Consider the following 21,902-nt stretch of genomic DNA (forward strand, 5'->3'; position numbering starts at 1 on the left):
CAAAAATGGAGGTTTGAAGTGGAATAAATTAATGCAAAATTAAATTAAATAATGGACATTTGTCTTGAAAAAATCTCATATGCTTCATATTTAAATAAATATCACACTAACAATTATAGTTTCTGCCCTATAGATCGTTGGCATTTCTGCTTATTAAAGCAAAAAACCTACGGAGGCATTACCATATTAAAACAAAGAATTATTATTTTGTTATAAGCCTGATACTAGATATTCTAACACAACCTGATTCATTTTCCTATTCAACAAAGAAGGCTGAAAGTTGTGTGTTATTTTACAACAGTTCACTGTTCTGACGTCACAATTATTACGGCATAGCGGCATGTTAGAAAAGAAACCAACAAAAACAGGCAAATATTTGATAGACGTCATCAAGGATACCGAAAAATCCTTGGTAACGTGTTAGAATCTCAATAATATATCTCATTTAGTGATTTGCTCTCTGAACTCCAAACAATGACTTTATTCAATGACAAATCACTGGATGAGATATATTATTAATAATTTCTTAAGTAATATACTGTTAGGAATAGATTAAGTAATTTTATATATCCTATTCTGGCATTGATCATTTGAAAACTCTTGTTCTGTCATACAGTCTGTAGATAATTTGATATATATCTGCTGTTCCGTTGATGACTTGACATCCCCAGTTCTGTTATTCATCATTTGATATTTCTAGTTCTGTTGTAGACAATTTGACATCTACTTTATGGTAGGTAATTTAATGTTCTGTTTAAAAGTAAAATGATATATCCTGTTTTGGCATCTCTTGTTCTGTCATTGAAATTGGGACAGCTCCTGTTTCATTATGGAGAACTTGACATCCCCTGTTCTGTCATAGATTTTCTAACATCTTCTCTTTTGTTTGAGAAATAATGTATAGAAAAACTGTGTTTTAACGTTATTAATACAGAAAGAGGTTATACGTCTGCGGAATAATTTCACAAGGGTGTTGCTCGAATGAATAATTCTGGCGACTAATAACCAGTTTTGAGTGTGTTAGTTTAGGTAAAACACAATTTTGCTATACATTATTTCGATTCTAATATGCCATTAATCTAAAACAGTAGATAAAATATCGTAGTGCTCTTTCTTGGTTGCAACAAAAACATTGACATCATTGACGTCATTTTAGCGTAAGCGTGTTTTAACAGAAACAATCATTATTAGGATAATAAATAATGTTACTTTTAGTTACATTTCATATTCTGTTATTTATTTACATAAGTTATTTGATATGTCCTGTCTTGGCATAGATTATTTGACATCACCTGTTCTGTCATTTTGAAGTAATTTGGTATATCAGGTTCTGGCATAGGTAATTCAGCATCTCTTATTCTGTAATAGATAAGTTTACATCTCTTGTTCTGTTGCAGATAATTTGATACATAATACTGTCTTATATTTAGGATACATAGTGTTGTCTTATAATAGGACTAAAGGAGAGCATTTTACGCTCAGTACTGAAGCACTTCTTTTTACGCTCAAACTTAAGCTGCCTCTCCTATATTAGATTCTGTATCTGAACATTTTTAGGGGTGAAACGAACACAGGTGTGTTAGAATTTAGTCAGAATAATGGAGTTGGTTTTTTTTAGCTCACCTGTCACAAAGTGACAAGGTGAGCTTTTGTGATCGCGCGGTGTCCGTCGTCCGTCCGTGCGTCCGTCCGTGCGTCCGTCCGTCCGTCCGTAAACTTTTGCTTGTGACCACTCTAGAGGTCACATTTTTCATGGGATCTTTATGAAAGTTGGTCAGAATGTTCATCTTGATGATATCTAGGTCAAGTTCGAAACTGGGTCACGTACCGTCAAAAACTAGGTCAGTAGGTCTAAAAATAAGAAAAACCTTGTGACCTCTCTAGAGGCCATAATTTTCAATGGATCTTCATGAAAATTGGTCAGAGTGTTCATCTTGATGATATCTAGGTCAAGTTCGAAACTGGGTCACATGCGGTCAAAAACTAGGTCAGTAGGTCTAAAAATAGAAAAACCTTGTGACCTCTCTAGAGGCCATATATTTCACAAGATCTTCATGAAAGTTGGTCAGAATGTTCACCTTGATGATATCTAGGTCAAGTTCGAAACTGGGTCACGTGCCATCAAAAACTAGGTCAGTAGGTCAAATAATAGAAAAACCTTGTGACCTCTCTAAAGGCCATATTTTTCATGGGATCTGTATGAAAGTTGGTCTGAATGTTCATCTTGATGATTTCTAGGTCAAGTTCGAAACTGGGTCACGTGCCATCAAAAACTAGGTCAGTAGGTCTAAAAATAGAAAAACCTTGTGACCTCTCTAGAGGCCATATATTTCACAAGATCTTCATGAAAATTGGTCAGAACGTTCACCTTGATGATATCTAGGTAAAGTTCGAAACTGGGTCACGTGCCATCAAAAACTAGGTCAGTAGGTCAAATAATAGAAAAACCTTGTGACCTCTCTAAAGGCCATATTTTTCATGGGATCTGTGTGAAAGTTGGTCTGAATGGTCATCCTGATGATATCTAGGTCAAGTTCGAAACTGGGTCACGTGCAGTCAAAAACTAGGTCAGTAGGTCTAAAAATAGAAAACCTTGTGACCTCTCTAGAGGCCATATATTTCATGAAATCTTCATGAAAGTTTGTCATTATGTTCACCTTGATGATATCTAAGTCAAGTTCGAAAGTGGGTCACGTGCCATCAAAAACTAGGTCAGTAGGTCAAATAATAGAGAAACCTTGTGACCTAACTAGAGGCCATATTTTCCATGGGATCTGTATGAAAGTTGGTCTGAATGTTCATCTTGATGATATCTAGGTCAAATTTGAAAGTGGGTCACGTGCCGTCAAAAACTAGGTCAGTAGGTCAAATAATAGAAAAACCTTGTGACCTCTCTAAAGGCCATATTTTTCAATGGATCTTCATGAAAGTTGGTCTGAATGTTCATCTTGATGATCTCTAGGTCAAATTCGAAACAGGGTCATGTGCGGTCAAAAACTAGGTCAGTAGGTCTAAAAATAGAAAAACCTTGTGACCTCTCTAGAGGCGATACTTGTGAATGGATATTCATAAAAATTGGTCAGAATGTTCACTATGATGATATCTAAGTCAAGTTTGAAAGTGGGTCACGTGCCTTCAAAAAGTAGGTCGGTAGGTCAAATAATGAAAAAACGTTGTGACCTCTCTAAAGGCCATATTTTTCATGGGATCTGTATGAAAGTTGGTCTGAATGTTTATCTTGATGATATCTAGGTCAAGTTTGAAACTGGGTCAACTGCGATCAAAAACTAGGTCAGTAGGTCTTGAAATAGAAAAACCTTGTGACCTCTCTAGAGGCCATACCCTTGAATGGATCTTCATGAAAGTTGGTCAGAATGTTCACCTTGATGATATCTAGGTCAAGTTTGAAACTGGGTCACGTGCCTTAAAAAAGTAGGTCAGTAGGTCAAATAATAGAAAAACCTTGTGACCTCTCTAGAGACCATATTTTTCAATGGATCTTCATGAAAATTGGTCAGAATTTTTATCTTTATAATATCTAGGTCAAGTTCAAAACTGGGTCACATGAGCTCAAAAACTAGGTCACTATGTCAAATAATAGAAAAAACGACGTCATACTCAAAACTGGATCATGTAGGAAGAGGTGAGCGATTCAGGACCATCATGGTCCTCTTGTTATCAGTATATTTTCCTGGTAAACACAATGAAACATTTAGTAAAGAAGTTCTGCTTGTCATAAGATCTAAATTAAGATGGAAACATAGAATGCAACAAGCACTAACTAGCAGAATTGGTTTGATCAAGTATATTCACAAAAGGTAATGAAATGTGCAAGTCCCCACACACTCTAGCACTCAGACTGACACTGAATAGACTACACGATCCAAAAGGACTTTTGTATAAGTTTTGCCGTGCAAAAACTTTTTGTATGATTCAGTCAGGAAAAAAAATCAAGAATATTGCTAAATGTTCACAAGTAAGTCAGAATAAAAACAAAACAAGTATACCTATAGAGGATTGATGCAATGCTGTCATTGATCTTTTATTCTTTGGTTCCATGGTAATATCATTTATAATTACACTGCTGTTGTCACCTTGTCACGTAAACTGGGCAGGTGTTAATGCCCGTTGGACTTCTTGTTTATCCTTGTTACCTGTGGAACCTCTAGAAAATTTGGATTTGATTGATACATTGGTGAACCTGGCATATGAAAAAAAGTAACCTGCTTTCTGAAAGTGATTTTATTTTTTAATTCCATTCTTCCCTTGTAAGGTAAGTTCTCGTGTTTTGTTTTCGCTTAAATTGATACAGGGTTTGCAGTAGCATCGTCATTTTATGCAGGCCTCCTAGTGAAACCTTTAAAACCTTTAAAAACCTTTAGTTTCAGAGCAAACCTTTAAAACCTTTAAATCTTCTGAAAAAACCTTTAAAACGGCCAAATAGCCTGTAATTTTCACTCAAAACCTATATTTTTGTTCAGACTGCTTGCCGTGCCAGTTTAAAGCAAGTAATGGTTATACTACTGTATTTCTTCCCCCCTTGTAAGTGTTGTTATTAGGATACTGCTTGTGTATCTTTCATCTTGAGTTTTTAGCCCACCATCATCAGATGGTGGGCTATTCAAATCACTCTGCGTCCGTGGTCCGTCGTCCTTCCGTCCGTCCGTCCGTCCGTCATTCCGTCCGTCCTTCCGTTAACAATTTCTCGTTATCGCATCTCCTCAGAAACTACCCGGGGTATTTTGACCAAACTTTGTCAGAATGATGTATTGGTACCCTAGTTGTGTCCCCCTGAAAATCAGACTGGTTCAACAATTTTTGAATGAGTTTTGGCCCTTTGTTTATTTCTATAATTTACATAGATTTTTTATAGGGAAAAACTTTGAAAATATTCTTGTCCAAAACCCAGAGCCTAGGGCTTTGATATTTGGTATGAAGCATCATCTAGTGGTCCTCTACCAAGATGATTCAAATTTTTTCCCTTGGGTCTAATATGGCCCCGCCCCGGGGTCACTGGTTTATATAGACTTGTATAGGGAAAAATTTGAAAAAAACCTTGTTAAAAACCACGGGGCCTAGGGCTTGGATATTTTGTTTGTGACACCCATTTAGGTCTTCTGCTAAGATTGTTCAAATTATCCCCCTGGGGTCAAATTTTGACCCCGCCCTGGGGGTCACATGGTTTACATAGACTATATAGGAAAAACTTTGAAAATTTTCTGGTCCAAACCACAAAGACTAGTGCTTTGGCGTTTTTAATGTAGTGGTTCTCTACCAAGTCTGTTCAAATTACCCCCTTTTAGGGTCAAATATGGCCCGCCCTGGGGGCACATGGTTCATATAGACTTGTATAGGGAAAAGCTTTAAAATCTTCTTGTTAATAACCTACAACATTCAGATTTGGACCACATGTATGTTTTTGAGTGGCAAGATAAACCTTGACATGAGTTGACCTTGATTTTGACCTAGTGACCTACTTTAAACGTTTCTGTAGCTACAGCCTTCAAATTTGGACCATGTGCATAGTTTTGTGCACTGAAAAAAACTTTGACCTTGACATTGAACCTAGTGACCTACTTTCACATTTTTGAAGGTACAGGCTTCAAATTTGGACCACATGCATAGTTTCATGTTCTGAAATGAAATTTGACCTTGATTTGACTAGTGACCTACTTTCACATTTCTCAAGCTACAGCCTTCAAATTTGGACCACATGTATAGTTTTGTATACCGAAACAAACATTGCCCTTTACATTGACCTAGTGACCTACTTTCACATTTTTGAAGGTACAGGCTTCAAATTTGGACCACATGCATAGTTCTGTGTTCCCGAATAAATTTGACCTTGATTTTGACCTAGTGGACCTACTTTCACATTTCTCAAGCTACAGCCTTCAAATTTGGACAACTTGCATAGTTTTGTGTACCGAAATGAACTTTGACCTTAAGATTGACCTAGTGACCTACTTTCACATTTCTGTAGTTACAGGCTTCAAATTTTAGACCACATGCATAGGATTGTGTAACGAAACAAACTTTGACCTTGACATTGACCTACTTTCACATTTTTGAAGGTACAGGCTTTAAATTTGGACCACATGCATAGATTTGTGTTCTGAAGTGTAATTTGACCTTGATTTTGACCTAGTGACCAACTTTCACATTTCTCAAGCTACAGCCTTCAGATGACCACTTGCATATTTTTGTGTACCGAAATAAACTTTGACCTTAGATTGACCTAGTGACCTACTTCCAAATTTCTCAAACTACAGCCTTCAAACTTGTTGAAACATGCAAAGTTTTGGGTGTAACAAAGAACTTGTCCTTGAAATTGATCTAGTGACCTATTTTCCCACATTACTCCGGCTACAGCTTTCGAAATTGGACCATTGCACAGTGTTGTGTACGGAAATGAAATTGACCTTGAGCTAGTCAGTAAGTCTTGAAATTTGGAACACTCAAAAATGGCACATTGGTGGGCGCCAAGATCACTCTGTGATCTCTTGTTCAGAATGCTGTTGTGTTCACCAGACCACATACATGTAGTAAATACCTATATATATTATGTGTTTTCAACGAGAAATCCGACAAAAATAGCCTTTATTTACTCTTTATTTTTTAATATTTTACACTAAAAAGGCCTTTATTTCCATAGATTGGAGCCTTTATAAAAACCTTTATTTTTGTTCAGGCCTGCTAGGAGGCCTGTTTTATGTAATAGGCTGGCATTCAAGCTTTATGGTAGTGCTCTGCATATTTGATAAATCGGAAGTAATGGCGTAATGTCTTATACCCAGGTAACGAAGAATAAAGCCTGGACTCGGTATACAGAAATGAAAATTGTTTTCTGAATTAATGGCAACCCATGAGTAAATTTATTAAAGCAGCAACATTGCTATCTTTGTAAAGATATAATATTATATTAAAATGTTTGATGCATTGAACAATTCCAATTTTGATATGCTTGTCTCTGTTAAAACACTCTTATGCTAGAATGACATCCCATTTACATGTGGTGACGTCAACCAAAACAGCGTGTAATGTTCTGTGTCTGTCATTTCACTGTTGACATTTAAGGTTAAAGACCACCAGTTTTCCCCCCATGGACTTTCATTATAACAAGTCATGTGCAGCCTTCCAAAAGTTAATACATGTATGCCGTCTTAATTCCATCAAAATATTTAAATGGACACAAATAAATTACTGGTTATATATATTCATGATTATATATTATTCATGGTTATATCATTCCTTGGATGGTGTAACCCCCTTTTTTTATGCTCGTTTTGAAAAAAAAACAGTTGTATTATGTGATGTCTGTCCGTCCGTCATAATTTGTGTCCGGAGCATAACTTCATAACTGTTAAAGATACTGACTTTAAACTTGGCGTATTGGTAGATCGTGATGAGGCGATGTGCAGAGCGGTTGAAACAGCTCTGTAAGTCAAAGGTCAATGTCACAAATTGAGCTCAGAGGTCAAATCTGTCCGTCATGTTTGGTGTCCAGAGCATAATTTATTAACTTCAAATTATCGACTTCAAACTTGGGATGTAGGTGGGTGGTGATGAGACGATGTGCATAGTGCATTGAACCAGGGTGGTAGGTCAAAGGTCAAGGTCAAGTCTGCCCATCATAATTATTTCATGTCCGGAGTATAACATAAAAAAATAATAATGGTATTGACTTGAATCTTAGAAGATAGGCAGTTCATGATGTGCAGACTGCCACAATCTACATTACACCCCATCCCCCCAGAAGAAAAAAAATCCTTCTTGCCCTTTAGTATCCTGTCACAACCACTGCACACACACCCTGCTCCCCCTTCCCCCTATACATTTTGCTTTTTCTTTAAATTTTGCATCTTTCCTTCCTCAGATATAACCCTTTAGGTGTTTATGTGTATATTGCCCCTCTTGGCAGAGCTCTTTTAAATTGTTGGCATGGGAACGAGACTTTTTTTCAGCACACATCTAATGTAGCAAATATTGTAAAAATGTTTATGCAAATAGATCTACTGCAGACAGGGTTAAAATGATAAATTTTGAAAAAAAAAAAAAATATTTGGTTTTGTTTTCTTAACTCACCTGGCAGAACTATAAACTTTATTCGATTTGTCTTTATGTTTATATCTTGGTCAGAATGCAGTGAATCTTTATATAAAATATTCCCATAGCAGCATTTTCTACCTGATCATGATCAAACATGGCCAGAATAATTATTTCTGGTATATATGTCAATTTGAAACTGGATTATTGAAAAATTTTATGTAGATGATTTTGTTTAAAATCTAGGTCACTAGGCCAAATCATAGAAGAACGTTATTAGCTCACTAAAGTCATGTACAGTATTGTCTAGATCTTTTTGATACTTTTCTTGTCCATCTAGTTTTATACTGAATGCAATCATTGCCTTTTATGATACATCATGTCATGATATTAGCCGCGCCATGAGAAAACCAACATAGTGGCTTTGCCACCAGCATTGATCCATGCTGTTTGCTAATGGTTTCTCTAATTGCAATAGGCTTTGAAAGCGAAAAGCATGGATCTTGACCAGACTGTGCAGATGCATGCTGGTCGCAAACGCACTATGTTGGTTTTCTCATGGTACTGCTCATATACATGTATATTCAAGATCAAATGGTCAAGGTCAGGTGAGTGATTAAGGGCCATCATTTTTACCAAAACGCCTTTTAATCACATAGTTTTACTTCCAGGTGATCCAAAGTGTCCTGTCTTGTCATACACTCAGTATGTAATTCACCTTCATCCGATGTCTGATGCGTTCTGGCAGCGACCGAAGCGTAGTGTATTACCTACAGATTTTGTCTGGTATGACAACCAGAGTATTGGAAACAGTACACTAAACAAACTGATGAACCGTATTACACAGTCTGCAGGTAAATAGGGAAAAGCAGTTGTAAAAATGTTACCAGTACATTTTGTCGTGTAAATTGTGTATTTTGTCCCTATTTTATGCTGTTGTATGCAAAGTCCCTGTCAGTTTGTGATTTATTTTTTATATAAGTTTGTAACGTTGTATATGATGACACAAAATCATTTAATTTCATGGTTCTGGCCAAGAACAGCTTTTTCATAAGGATATATGAATTATGGATTTGAGGGAAACAGTTGAAACTTGTTCACTGTGATAGTATGACATGTACTGAACAGGTTCCATAACTTTACTTTCTTTTTTGACAAAGTCATGCCCCTTTATGGACTTAACAATTTCTGGTTAAGTTTTGTGCCACAAATATGAAGTAATGTTGCCTAGTTTTCAAACATTAGCAGAATGTGAATACATGAAAAGGTAAGGAACAAAGTACATTGTACTGATTTTTATACACTGCTACAGACTTTATTTATAGGTATAAGGGGAAAGTGATCACATGTTGTCGCACTAAGAGCTAAATGAAATAGTCCAATCCTATTAGTACAGTTACTGCTTCAAGAACTGTGATAAACAAGTGACAGAGTATTGCAGTGGCAATACAGAAGTCCTCTAGTACAGTACCAGTGGAAAAGTTTGTTACTGTTTGACCCTTTTGGTTGAATTGAATGCACCTTTTGAGGTTCAAACCTATATCAGTGAAGGGCAAGTGATTTGAAGTTAGTGACCTTAACCGCTCTGCCTTGGAGGTCTCCATCATATTAACCCTTACCCTGCTAAATTTCTATAATGGACTTGTCCATCTTTCAATTTGGACAGTACCATTTATCATTTGAAGGGGTGTTTACTGAAAATTTACAGACTGAATAGCAAACAGTGCAGACCATGATCAGACTGCACGGATGTGCAGGCTGATCTTGGTCTGCACTGGTCGCAAAGGCAGAATCAATTGCCACCAGCAGGCTAAGGGTTTAAGGATTTTATAGATCATATACATTTATTCTTTGTAATGTACTTGTAAATCTATAGCGATCTGTGTCAGTATTTATAAGTAGGTGATATATTTTCAGGAAGTTGAATTTCTTAGAAATATGAGTTTTACTTTATGTTATATCAGTATGTGACATAAACTTTTCAGTGCATGACTTTTTTTGTACAATATATTTTTATCCCTTGCCGATGAAATCGGGAGGGGGGTATTGAAATGGCGTTGTCCGTCCGTGCGTCCATGTGTGCGTGCGTGCGTCCGTCCGCAGCCATTTCTCAGTAACTAGCAGGTAGAATTTCATGAAACTTGAAATAAACATGAACCAACATACTGCGATGATGCCCGTCAAGTTTTTTTTTGGATTGGTCAATTTCCCTTTGAGTTTATGCCCTTGATTTTAAAGGAAAAATGCCCAAAAAAGTCCGTCCGCAGCCATTTTCAGTAACTAGCAGGAAGAATTTCATGAAACTTGAAATAAATATGAACCAACCTTAAAGCAATGATGCCCCTCAAGTTTTTTTTTGGATTGGTTCAATTTCCCTTAGAGTTATTGCCCTTGATTTAATGAAAAATCCACATCTGCAGCCATTTCTCAGTAACAAGCTGTTGGAATTTCATGAAACTTAAAATAAATATGAACCAACATACTTCGATGATGTCTGTCATTTTTTTTTTTCAATTGGTCAATTTTCCTTAGAGTTATTGCCCTTTAATTGTTTGAAAATCTACAGATTTGTACTTAACCCAAAACCCAAACCCGTTGGTAGAATTTCATAAAACTTCTTTCATTTTTTTCCATGAACATTATTGTAAACACATGTGAAGTTGTGTACCCACACCTGTCACCACCTTGCCTTCGTCACACCCCCCCCCCCCCCCCCCCCCCCCCCCCCCCCCCCCCCCCCCCCCCCCCCCCCCCAAAAAAAAAAATTATTTCCTTTTTATTATTATTATTTTCAAACCTTCCATGAATAATTATCAACATGCAAAGTTGTACTGTTCCCCCACCTCACTCCTCCACCAAGTCATCCCCCCCCCCCCATTTTTTTTTTTTTTTTTCTTATTTAATTTTCCATCGATATTTCAATATTTATAATCCACATCAATAATCGATGTTTTGTACCCTCACCCAGTCACCCCTGCTGCCCCCGCTTCCCCAACCAAAAAATAGCATTCATTTTCTCTTAAATTGATTTTGACAATGAAATTATTTGCTTCTTAGTAACATCCGTAACTTTTTGCCAGATATATTTTTTTGCCATTCCTGACCACAAACCCTTTCGGCGGGGGATACCAATTCATCAAATTTGCTTGTTTTTAAATGTTATGCAGTTAGTTATTTGTGTAATAAACTTACTTTTAGTTCGACTATACAAAGTATATGGATGGCTGTCTTACCAGACCCACACCTTCATTCAAGTTTGGGGACTTTTATATCTATTTTTTTTTTAATTTTTCGTGCCCTTTTTTAACTAAGCCATATTAGAACAACTGTACATGTATACCTTGTATACTGAACTGCTCCTACAGTTTCTTTTCTATTCAAATAAAGTATGGTCTACATAATCAACATGCAGTGAACATGCACGTATTTTCAGGTCTTTTTTTTTCATGAGTTATGCCCCTTTTTTGGTCTTAACTTATGACAACTACATGCGTAACTTGTGTACTCAACATCTTCAACAGTTTCCATCCAATTCAAATGGAACTTAGTATGCATCATCAGCATGAAATAGACATGCACAGATTGTTAAGGATTTTATGTCAGATTATTTTCTTTTGGGCATGTATAACCGGGGTCCATTTTTCTCGGGGAAATTAGCTATTATGGAACAAGTGGTAGAGTTCTAATATTCTTTTATTCCATTCTAAATAATAATGTTATATCACTTTTCAATAGTTCCAATTTATCAATTCATAGTACATAATAATTTAGTATTCTCAAAGTTCTCAAAGTATTTCTTGCCTAAAATATTAAAATATAAATTTTGACTAATTTTGACTTTCCGGTGCCTAAAACAAAAACCCAAATCTAACTCAAACTCCCAACTGACTTCTTTCAACTTTCCCTCCAAACTCTGCAACATTTTCATTCATGCCCACTTGGTACTTCAACCAATCACATCACACATGCATCATACTTCAACCAATCATATCACACATGCATACATTAAAACCTGACCAGTACTTGTCTACTCCAGTGGCTTATTACTTCTGATACTAATTAACACTTACTAATTAAATTATGAGCATATCAAATTCTGTCTGGAATATCTTTTGAAGTAGCAGACCAAATCAAATGCACATATCGAGGGCTCGGCGCAAAACTATACTAACTACTTATTTTGGTGAAAATGACATTATGACATTTTTGAGGTTGTTTTATCATGATACATGTTGTGTAAAAATAGTTTAGCTGTATCTTTAATAGATTTTTTCATCATGAAAGAAAACAAAAATATTCTATCTCAAAAATATTGCAAAACTATTCTATCTTAAGTTAGAATAGTATTGCACTCTATTTTTGTTAAAACACTCCTCAACTATAATTGCAAAACTATTTCAACTTGACTTGGAATAGTTTTGCATTATAATATAACACTATTGTGTTTACAGTTATATTTGCGCAAAACTATTCTAATTCAACTTGGAATAGTTTTGCGCTGAAAATTTAAATACAGAAATTAAAAAAATTATCAAAATAAAAAATTTATGCAGCAAACTCGCCTAGAATATATTTAAATCTGAAAAGTATTTCAGAATTTGATATATCTAAAATTAAATTAAAAACTTAAAAAAAAAAAATCAAAATTTTGGCGGTAAAAACTTAAAATAAGAACTGATAAGGTCATCTGGAATTTTCTTGCTTAGCATTCAGAAGATTGAGAAAAAAAGAAGAAAACAGTGCAAGAACTCTAGGTTTGTATTATATCTTACTTATGACATGTATTATGTTATAATTAATCAAGACAAAAGTTTTATTTAATGAAAACTGCTGCATTTGTGGTGGGTGGGGTATTGTCTTTTCCTTAGTACTGAATATTTAATTTAGAATGAGCTTTCTTTCATGTATATATCTGATCACAGTAGTAAAAAACTTCAGGATATGACTTTTTGAATCACATTTCTCTCTTCAGATTCAGTGTAGCACTATGGAATCAATTGGACCACCTGTATAATATACTAGTACTGCACAGAAGTGGACTGTATGTAATATATTACCATCAGGTATTTAGACATTGAACTGTATCTATGTATTTGATATACAGAAAGTATAAAAAGTACATGTACACACAGCCTTTTTAATAAGAACAGCCCACAGATTTTTAAACATATTATTGACAACAGATCTAAATAATTACAAAAGGTTACAAATAAGATGTATTTAAATCCACATACCCAGTAAGTAAATGCATGTGTTCTAATGTTGACCTTTAGTTTGCACAATAATATTGATTTTATAACACAAAGTCATGAGAGCAATGACATCATAAAAGAATGACATCATTGTATGAGGTCATGCAGTGTACTAATTAATAGCACCATTGTAATTAAGTTGTTAACCCTTGACTTTAAACAAATAAAATTTAATAATCTTAACCTTGTTTCCACAATGTAATGTTGCAGTGCAATGAATATAAGAAAAATGTCAGGTGTTTGAGTAAGATGATCATTGAGCCCACGCCCTTAAAATAATTAGTTTTGATAGAAGATTGTTTAGGCCTTAAAAAAATATTTTTTTGTTTCTGGTAACATGCTTAGAACTAGGGTAGATAGGTGGGATTTTTTTTTTGTGGGGGTGGGGAGGTGGGATTTTTTTTAGTGAGACTTTTTGGAAATTAATTTTGTGTCAAAAAATGAAAATAAATAGGGATTATGCCTTTAGAGCATCAGTAGTTGATTTCTTACATCACAGTACCATGTTTCTAAAGACAGCTATAAAAGTGCAGTTTTGAAACTCTTGTTTAAACGTTGAAAAAATTATTCTCCAAGGCCATAAAAATATTTAGGGTTGTGCCAAAAATTAAGGATAGGTCGGGATAGCAAAACAAACAATTTTTTTATGCATGCTTATTTATATCTACCAGTTAAATATTCAACTACCCTAATTGCGACCCACCCCCTGATTTTCAGAACAGTTTTTCTCTGTAAAAAGTTTTGGATTTAATATGCTTAAGCCATCAGATTTTGAAAACATTAAATACTGCATTTTTAATGTTTAATTCTATATTTTGAACACTTGAAAATATGGTGAAACCTGTAGTTTACTGTCACCTCTGAATAAAGATCACCCTTCCAGAAACCTGTATTTATTTATGAGAGAAATGCACCTCAGAACAAAGGTCAACTTTTGAGTAAGGCCATTTTCTGTTTTTCCTGTGGATGGCCTTTGTTCACGAAGTTTGACTGTAAATTTTATATATACTTAAAATCAGAGGACATGAGTTTCGATGCTAGTAGGTCTAATTGTAAATCTCGAGTTATTAGAATATTGTGATATCATTTTCAGTCATGCATGTTTCATTCAATAACAAAACACTAGAATAAATTTACCATTCAATAATAATAATAATCAGATATAATTTTCTTTACATACAGTATTTTATCTGAATGCAATACAGTCATCACTGTATAATAAATGACTGTGGAAGGCAGTTACGCCAGTATTGCATTATTAATGAGCCCTTGAAATAGTATAATTATATTATGGGAAAGCAAACTATACACACATGCAAAATAAAATGTTCAGATTCTTTGTAGGGAATATTATGTACATGTATTAATATTTGAGCATCAAAATGCACAATTTTTACTCACAATGAGACTGATGAGTGATTTCTTTAATAAAAAAAAAATGAAATATTAAAGAAAATCATTAATTAATCTAAAATGTTCTGCTCTTTCCAGGATGTTGTCAGTTAAAGCTTCTACACATCAGTGCAACCCAATGTTCTATGGGGCAGGAAGACAGTGCGTTGCAAACAGCTATATGGCTATGACGAAATCGTTGAAGAAGCCCTTACAGTTTTGGCAGACTGAGGACCTGGATGATATCCTAAATAATGGGGATAAATTGTATACAGAATTAAGTGCAAGTGGACAGAGAGAACCCTATCTCTTGATTTCAGAGCTAAATAAGCCTGAAGTATGTTCAAATTTCAGGTTCAAAATAAACAACATTTACAGTGGAGATATTCATGCATCTTCAGCTGAAAACCCTTTCAGTACATTAAGTGATGCCATACAAAACATTGAGACATTTGCCTTTTTAACAATAAAATGTTATACAATGGCAGTAATTAACAATGGTACATTTTACGTTTTTGATCCGCATGCACGTAATGACCAAGGGCTGCCTACTGTTGATGGCAGTGCAGTTCTCACTGGGCACAGCAATAAGGATGAACTATTTAATTTTGTCAAATTGCTGTCCAATAATTTATGCTCTACATCAGCAAATATCCCATATGAATTGACAAATGTAACTATTACATCTATAGATATTGAAGACAATAAGCATATAATTTCTGATGCATGTAGTACATCAAGCAGTCTTGAGTTCTCAGGATTTTCAGATGTTAGTGATTCTGAGTATACCTATATTGCAAAGAAAGTAGAGGACCTGATCAGAAATAATAGCGCTACTGACACAGATGCTAATCCCAGTAATCTTACTGATTCAAATACATCTGATGATGAAAAAATTTCTTATGTAACAGATTCTACAGATGATGATATACCTCTGTCTGTTTTGTCGCAGTATTACAAGAAATTACAGTATATATCTGATTCAGATTCAGGGAACTTGACTGATCTTGATGTTGACAGTTCAGGCAGTGAATATGAATTCACAAAATATGAGAAACGTAAATTGGAACAGTCAGATATATCTGAATCTGAGTCAGATACAGACTTAAAAAGTAAGAAAAAGATAAGATGTAAAGTAAAACAAAAGCAGTCTCATAGTGATACACACAAAGTGAACCAAGAAGCACCTGAGTGTCTTATAAGGAGTGGTCTAGGTGGAGTACCTGGGTGTCATATAGGGAATGGCCAAGGTGGGGCACCCGAGTGTCATATAGGAAATGGTTTAGGTGGGGTGTCTGAGGGTCATATACAGAATGGTCTAGGTGGGGCGCCTGTGTGTCATATAGGGGATGATGTAGATGGGGCGCCTGAGTGTCATTTAGGGAATGAACCAAGTGGGGCACCTAAGTGTCATATAGGGAATGGTTTAGGTGCGGCACCTGAATGTCATATTGGAAGTGGTCTAGATGAGTCACCTGAGTGTCAGATAGGGAATGGTCTAGGTGGAGTACCCGAGTGTCATATAGGGAATGGCCAAGGTGGGGCACCCGAGTGTCATATAGGAAATGGTTTAGGTGGGGTGTCTGAGGGTCATATAGAGAATGGTCTAGGTGGGGCGCCTGTGTGTCATATAGGGGATGATGTAGATGGGGCGCCTGAGTGTCATTTAGGGAATGACCCAGGTGGGGCACCTGAGTGTCACATAGGGAATGGTTTAGGTGCGGCACCTGAATGTCATATTGGAAGTGGTCTAGATGAGTCACCTGAGTGTCAGATAGGGAATGGTCTATGTGGAGTACCCGAGTGTCATATAGGGAATGGCCAAGGTGGGGCGCCCGAGTGTCATATAGGAAATGGTTTAGGTGGGGTGTCTGAGGGTCATATAGAGAATGGTCTAGGTGGAGTGCCTGTGTGTCATATAGGGGATGATGTAGGCGGGGCGCCTGAGTGTCATTTAGGGAATGACCCAGGTGGGGCATCTGAGTGTCATATAGGGAATGGTTTAGGTGTGGCACCTGAATGTCATATTGGGAGTGGTCTAGATGAGTCACCTGAGTGTCAGATAGGGAATGGTCTAGGTGGGGCACCAGGGAATCAAAGTGATATAGAAGGGGCACTGGATAGTCAGGAAAGTATAGATAGTGGTGTGGGTAGACCTTGTACTGAAGATGTTTACAGGGGAAGAAAACGAAAACGGAACCCCGAAAAATGGACCAGAAACATCCGCAAAAGACTAAAGAATTCAGGTAAGAAATTCTACAATAGAAATGGAAAAGTTGTAAGTGGACGGTATGTAAAACCAGGGTGTGGGCAGAAGTGCAGATATAAGTGCCAGGTGAACTTTAACTCAGAGGAAAGAGACTGCATATTCCATAAATACTGGGGATTAGGGAACATTGAACAGCAGAGACAGTTCCTGTTTAACCACTCGTCCCCAAAGCCAAAGGCCAGCAAACGTTTAAACAGCAGTTCTAAGCGAAATATTTCATGTGCATGGTCTTTGCCTCAAAATGATGGAACACAGGTAAGAGTTTGCAAAACTTTCTTTTTAGATACACTAAATGTATCAGCACAAATGGTAAGGACTGCAATAAGAAAGTCAAAGATCATCCCTGGTGTTTGTGAAACAGACAGGCGAGGCAAACACTTGAACAGACCAAATCGAACCAAACAAACTGAAATTGAATACATAAAAGCGCATATAAACTCTTACCCACGAGTTGAGTCGCATTATTGTAGAAAGGATTCTAAGAAGGAGTATTTAGAACAGGACCTAAACTTAGCAGAACTGCATAGACAATATAAAGAGAAATGCAGAGAAGATGAAAGGACGTCTGTTTCACAAGGTGTGTATCGTTCTACTTTCGATAACTGCTTCAATATTGGGTTCATGAAACCTCTTAAAGATCAATGTGACATGTGTGTTAGGTTCAGGAACGCATCTGATGTTGAAAAGGTCAGTATTCAAAGTGAATATGATCTGCATATTAAAAATAAAGAGTCTGCACGTGCCCAAAAGAACCATGATAAAGAAAAAGCTGAATCTGGAATAGATGATTACCTGCTTGCTGCCTGCTTTGATTTAGAAAAAGTGCTTTTAACACCAAAGGGAAAAGCATCATCCTTGTACTATAGAAGAAGATTGAATTCATTCAATCTTTCAATTTACAATCTTGGTACATCAGATGCTAATTGTTACGTCTGGAACGAAAGTATAGCAAGTAGAGGAGCCTGTGAAATTAGTAGCTGTGTCTATGACTTTTTAAAGTATTCAAGGAGTCGAGGTAAACAAAAATTTATCTTTTTTTCCGACAATTGCAGCTCTCAAAATAAAAATAGATATTATATATCTATGTTGTGGTATGCCATGAAAACTCTGAAATTGCAGTCTATTAAACACAAATACCTACAGAAGGGACATACGCAGTCTGAAAATGATTCTGTGCATGCAGCCATAGAGAGCCACAGCGAGGTAAGTAAACCTATTTACACAACCCCTCAGTGGGCCACTGCCATAAGAGGAGCCCGAAAGTCAAAAAAAGCCTATGAAGTTAAGGAGATGGATTGTTCAGACTTTTTCAATTTTAAAAAAGTGGCTACAGTTCTTAAGAATTTTGATCTGGATACTGATCGACAAAAGGTGAATTGGTTAGATATTTTGACCTTTTCCTTGAGCTGTGAAAGTCCAAATATTGTTGGATTCAAATACAACTATGATGGACCAGTCCACTACATCAACCTGATACAAAAGGTACGCAGAAGCACTGAAATCCCAAACCCATTAAACATTAGATTGGAACAGTTATATGAAAAGAGGCCACATATTACCTATGACAAATACAAAGACCTAATGAGGCTATGTCGGGATGGAATTATTCCTTCTGTACACCACCAGTTCTTTTCTGAGCTGCCACATGACACTGAATAATCAACTTCCCTGTTAGAAAATACAGGTGCTTAAAAGCTATGACAGTTTTTAATTAAAAATTGTTTTTAAAAGCAGACTACAGTACTAAAATTTGCAAAGTGAAAGCAATATTTAGTTTAGTCCGTAACCCATGTCTATAATATTTGCATTTATTTTGGAGTGAATTTTTGAAATCTATATTCACTGACTGTTGGTATTTTGAAGTCAAATGAAATTGTCCTTGTATTTAAAGCCTCATTTAAGGAAATTTTATTTCCTAATATTAGGATAACATCCAATTAAAAGCCTCACTTAACGAAGTTTTATTTCCTAATATTAGGAAATAAAACTTCGTTAAGTGAGGCTTTTAATTGGATAATTTCATATGACAAAATTTTCACAATTTGTTTGCAGAAGATTAAATCAGATAATTCTCTTGTCAATGAGATAACTGAGATGGTTAAATTTGCAAAGGCGGTAATCTGCGAAAAAAAGTGAAAAATAAACCAAAACTATTTACTTCAAAATTTTACAGTATCCTGACTGAAGTGACATGATTAGTATGCATCATTCTTTACACCATGATGAAGTTTTTCACAGGTACCATATAAAGCTCAACAATTACCATCATAGATTATAGCTATAGATTAGTTCACTGTTTTGTGGTGAAATTTTCATTTTACGCAAGTATAGGATAAAAGTGATTGGTTTGAAATAAACTGGGCCTATCCATAAAGCATCTTTGTAAAATTTTCTGCTTGGTTAAGTTTTTCTTTAAAATTGATTTTATTCCTTACTCTGTTTCCTTTCAGTTAGGGACTGATCATAAATGATTTATTTTAATTTTACTCTTAGAGTATCCTATGTAATATGTAAATTCAAATTCATGCCAGTGAAAATTATGCCAAGAACATTATTAAAGGGAAAAGTATTTGACTTGAGTCAAACATATCAACGTAGGTAAATTGTTTTACTAAGATGTTTTATAAATACCGGTTCAATTGACATAATAATTTGATAAATAAAAAGAAGATGGACTTAGTGATGGTACATTTGATATTACACTAACAGTATATTTTATATTACAGCTTATAACACAATATAAATACATCTATATTTGTATCATGTGAAAATACCCAGGAAAATTAAGCCTAAATAAGTAAATTGACATGAATTTCTTGATGTTAATTAAATTAATAATTTATTTTACATTTATAGAAACATATACTACAGTTAATTGCAAAATGTATAATTGCTGTTCTTTGCCATTATATCATTCTAACAATGTTATTATTAAATTATGTTTATTGATGTTTTGAAAATGTGTTGTCTTTTTTATTGGATTCCCTGTAGTACTGAAGTTATAGCCTAAACTGCTGACGCAAACTTGCTAAGTCCATTTAGAACTAGTTTTGCACAACAATGAAAAGATTATGTGCCAAGAAAGTTCAACTGGAATCCTTTTGCATAAATATTTGTTCAAATTCAGATCTGATAAAAGTGCAAAACTAATCCAACTTAAGTTAGAATAGTTTTGCATAAATGATTGTTCTAAATACTGACAATGTTTAATGCAAAACTATTCCAAGTTTAGTTAGAATAGTTTTGCGCTATCGATTATGTAAAATGTAATCAATTTTCAGTGCAAAACTATTCCAAGTTAAAAAATGTCTAATAAATCACTTTTAAAGAAAATAATGTATTAAATAATAGTATTTTTATATTAATTTAGTGTTAAAGTAATTTTATTCCAAAAATAAATCTAATTTATAGAATAAAGACAAAAAGAGAAAGTTTTTCCCTCCTCCTGAAAAAAAGTAAAAACTGTAGTTAGTATAGTTTTGCGCTGAGCCCTCGATATGTTTAGCTATAATTATTTCTAGATAAGTAATAAACTGTAGAAAGGTAAGGACACTCTGATAAAATAATGACTTAATGTTATTTTAATGATTTTCATAATAAAAATATATCTAAAATATAGAACTGGTCACATTTTCTCTCTCTCTCACTGAATTTGCTCCTGCAAATTTGTTAATATTAAATAACATTTGAATAATAACTTTCAGCATTATGGTAAGAAACAACAAAAATTATCATATTGAAATGTAAGATATATCTACAAAAGAAAACATATTATACTACACACAAATGTTATAGACCAAATATTATGATCAAAGTTCAGTAATATGTGGCAATTAAGTTGTGATAACTTGAAATTATATCTTTCATTATATTATACTTTTAAGCAATTTAATTGAAGTTGTTATGTGTACAATAAAAGTCCAGCTGAAAATGCGTTTTCACTGTTTTAAACAATTAAATGTCTCTGCCACATTTCTCAGTCATTTTCCTGTTATGCACTGTCCTTTCATTATCACTGCTCACTGTTCACGAATAGACATGTAAGTACATTATCACACATTTTTATTAGCTCACCTGTCACAAAGTGACAAGGTGAGCATTTGTGATCGCGCTGTGTCCTTCGTCCGTCCGTGCGTGCGTCCGTAAACTTCTGCTTGTTACCACTTTAGAGGTCACATTTTTCATGGGATCTTTATGAAAGTTGGTCAGAATGTTCATCTTGATGATATCTAGGTCAAGTTCGAAACTGGGTCACGTGCCTTAAAAAACTAGGTCAGTAGGTCTAAAAATAGAAAAACTTTGTGACCTCTCTAGAGGCCATATATTTCACAAGATCTTCATGAAACTTGGTCAAAATGTTCACCTTGATGATATCTAGGTCAAGTTTGAAACTGGGTCACGTGCCTTCAAAAACAAGGTCAGTAGGTCTAAAAATAGAAAAACCTTGTGACCTCTCTAGAGGCCATATATTTCACAAGATCTTCATGAAAATTGGTCAGAACGTTCACTTTGATAATATCTAGGTCAAGTTCGAAACTGGGTCACGTACCATCAAAAACTAGGTTAGTAGGTCAAATAATAGAAAAACCTTGTGACCTCTCTAGAGGCCATATTTTTCATGGGATCTGTATGAAAGTTGGTCTGAATGTTCATCTTGATGATATCTAGGTCAAGTTCGACACTGGGTCATGTTCGGTCAAAAACTAGGTCAGTAGGTCAAAAAATTGACAAACCTTGTGACCTCTCTAGAGGCCATATATTTCATGAGATCTTCATGAAAATTGGTCAGAATGTTCACCTTGATGATATCTAGGTCAAGTTCGAAAGTGGGTCACGTGCGGTCAAAAACTAGGTCAGTAGGTCAAATAATAGAAAAACCTTGTGACCTCTCTAGAGGCCATATTTTTCATGGGATCTGTATGAAATTTGGTGTGAATGTTCAC

At 35.2% G+C, this 21,902-nt stretch overlaps 2 protein-coding genes across 2 annotated transcripts in view; both read left to right on the forward strand.

Annotated features, from left to right (window-relative positions):
- Positions 1–21,902, forward strand: part of LOC123551310 (uncharacterized) — a 67,645-nt gene that overhangs the window by 1,298 nt on the left and 44,445 nt on the right. The window contains exon 2 of the mRNA XM_053542101.1: positions 8,718–8,900. Coding sequence (XP_053398076.1) covers positions 8,718–8,900 — 183 coding nt within the window. The remainder of the gene's footprint in view (positions 1–8,717; positions 8,901–21,902) is intronic.
- Positions 12,616–20,451, forward strand: LOC128556283 (uncharacterized). Its single transcript, XM_053540835.1, has 2 exons — positions 12,616–13,109; positions 14,790–20,451. The coding sequence occupies exon 2, from the start codon at positions 14,791–14,793 to the stop codon at positions 18,616–18,618; it is 3,828 nt and encodes a 1,275-aa protein (XP_053396810.1). The 5' UTR covers positions 12,616–13,109; position 14,790; the 3' UTR covers positions 18,619–20,451.

Source organism: Mercenaria mercenaria, chromosome 4 (genome assembly GCF_021730395.1).
Source record: "Mercenaria mercenaria strain notata chromosome 4, MADL_Memer_1, whole genome shotgun sequence".
NCBI classification, from domain to species: Eukaryota; Metazoa; Mollusca; class Bivalvia; order Venerida; family Veneridae; genus Mercenaria; species Mercenaria mercenaria.

Excerpts from the sequence above, each read along its gene's own strand:
- LOC128556283 (XM_053540835.1), top strand. The coding sequence starts at position 14,791 with ATGTTGTCAGTTAAAGCTTCTACACATCAGTGCAACCCAATGTTCTAT.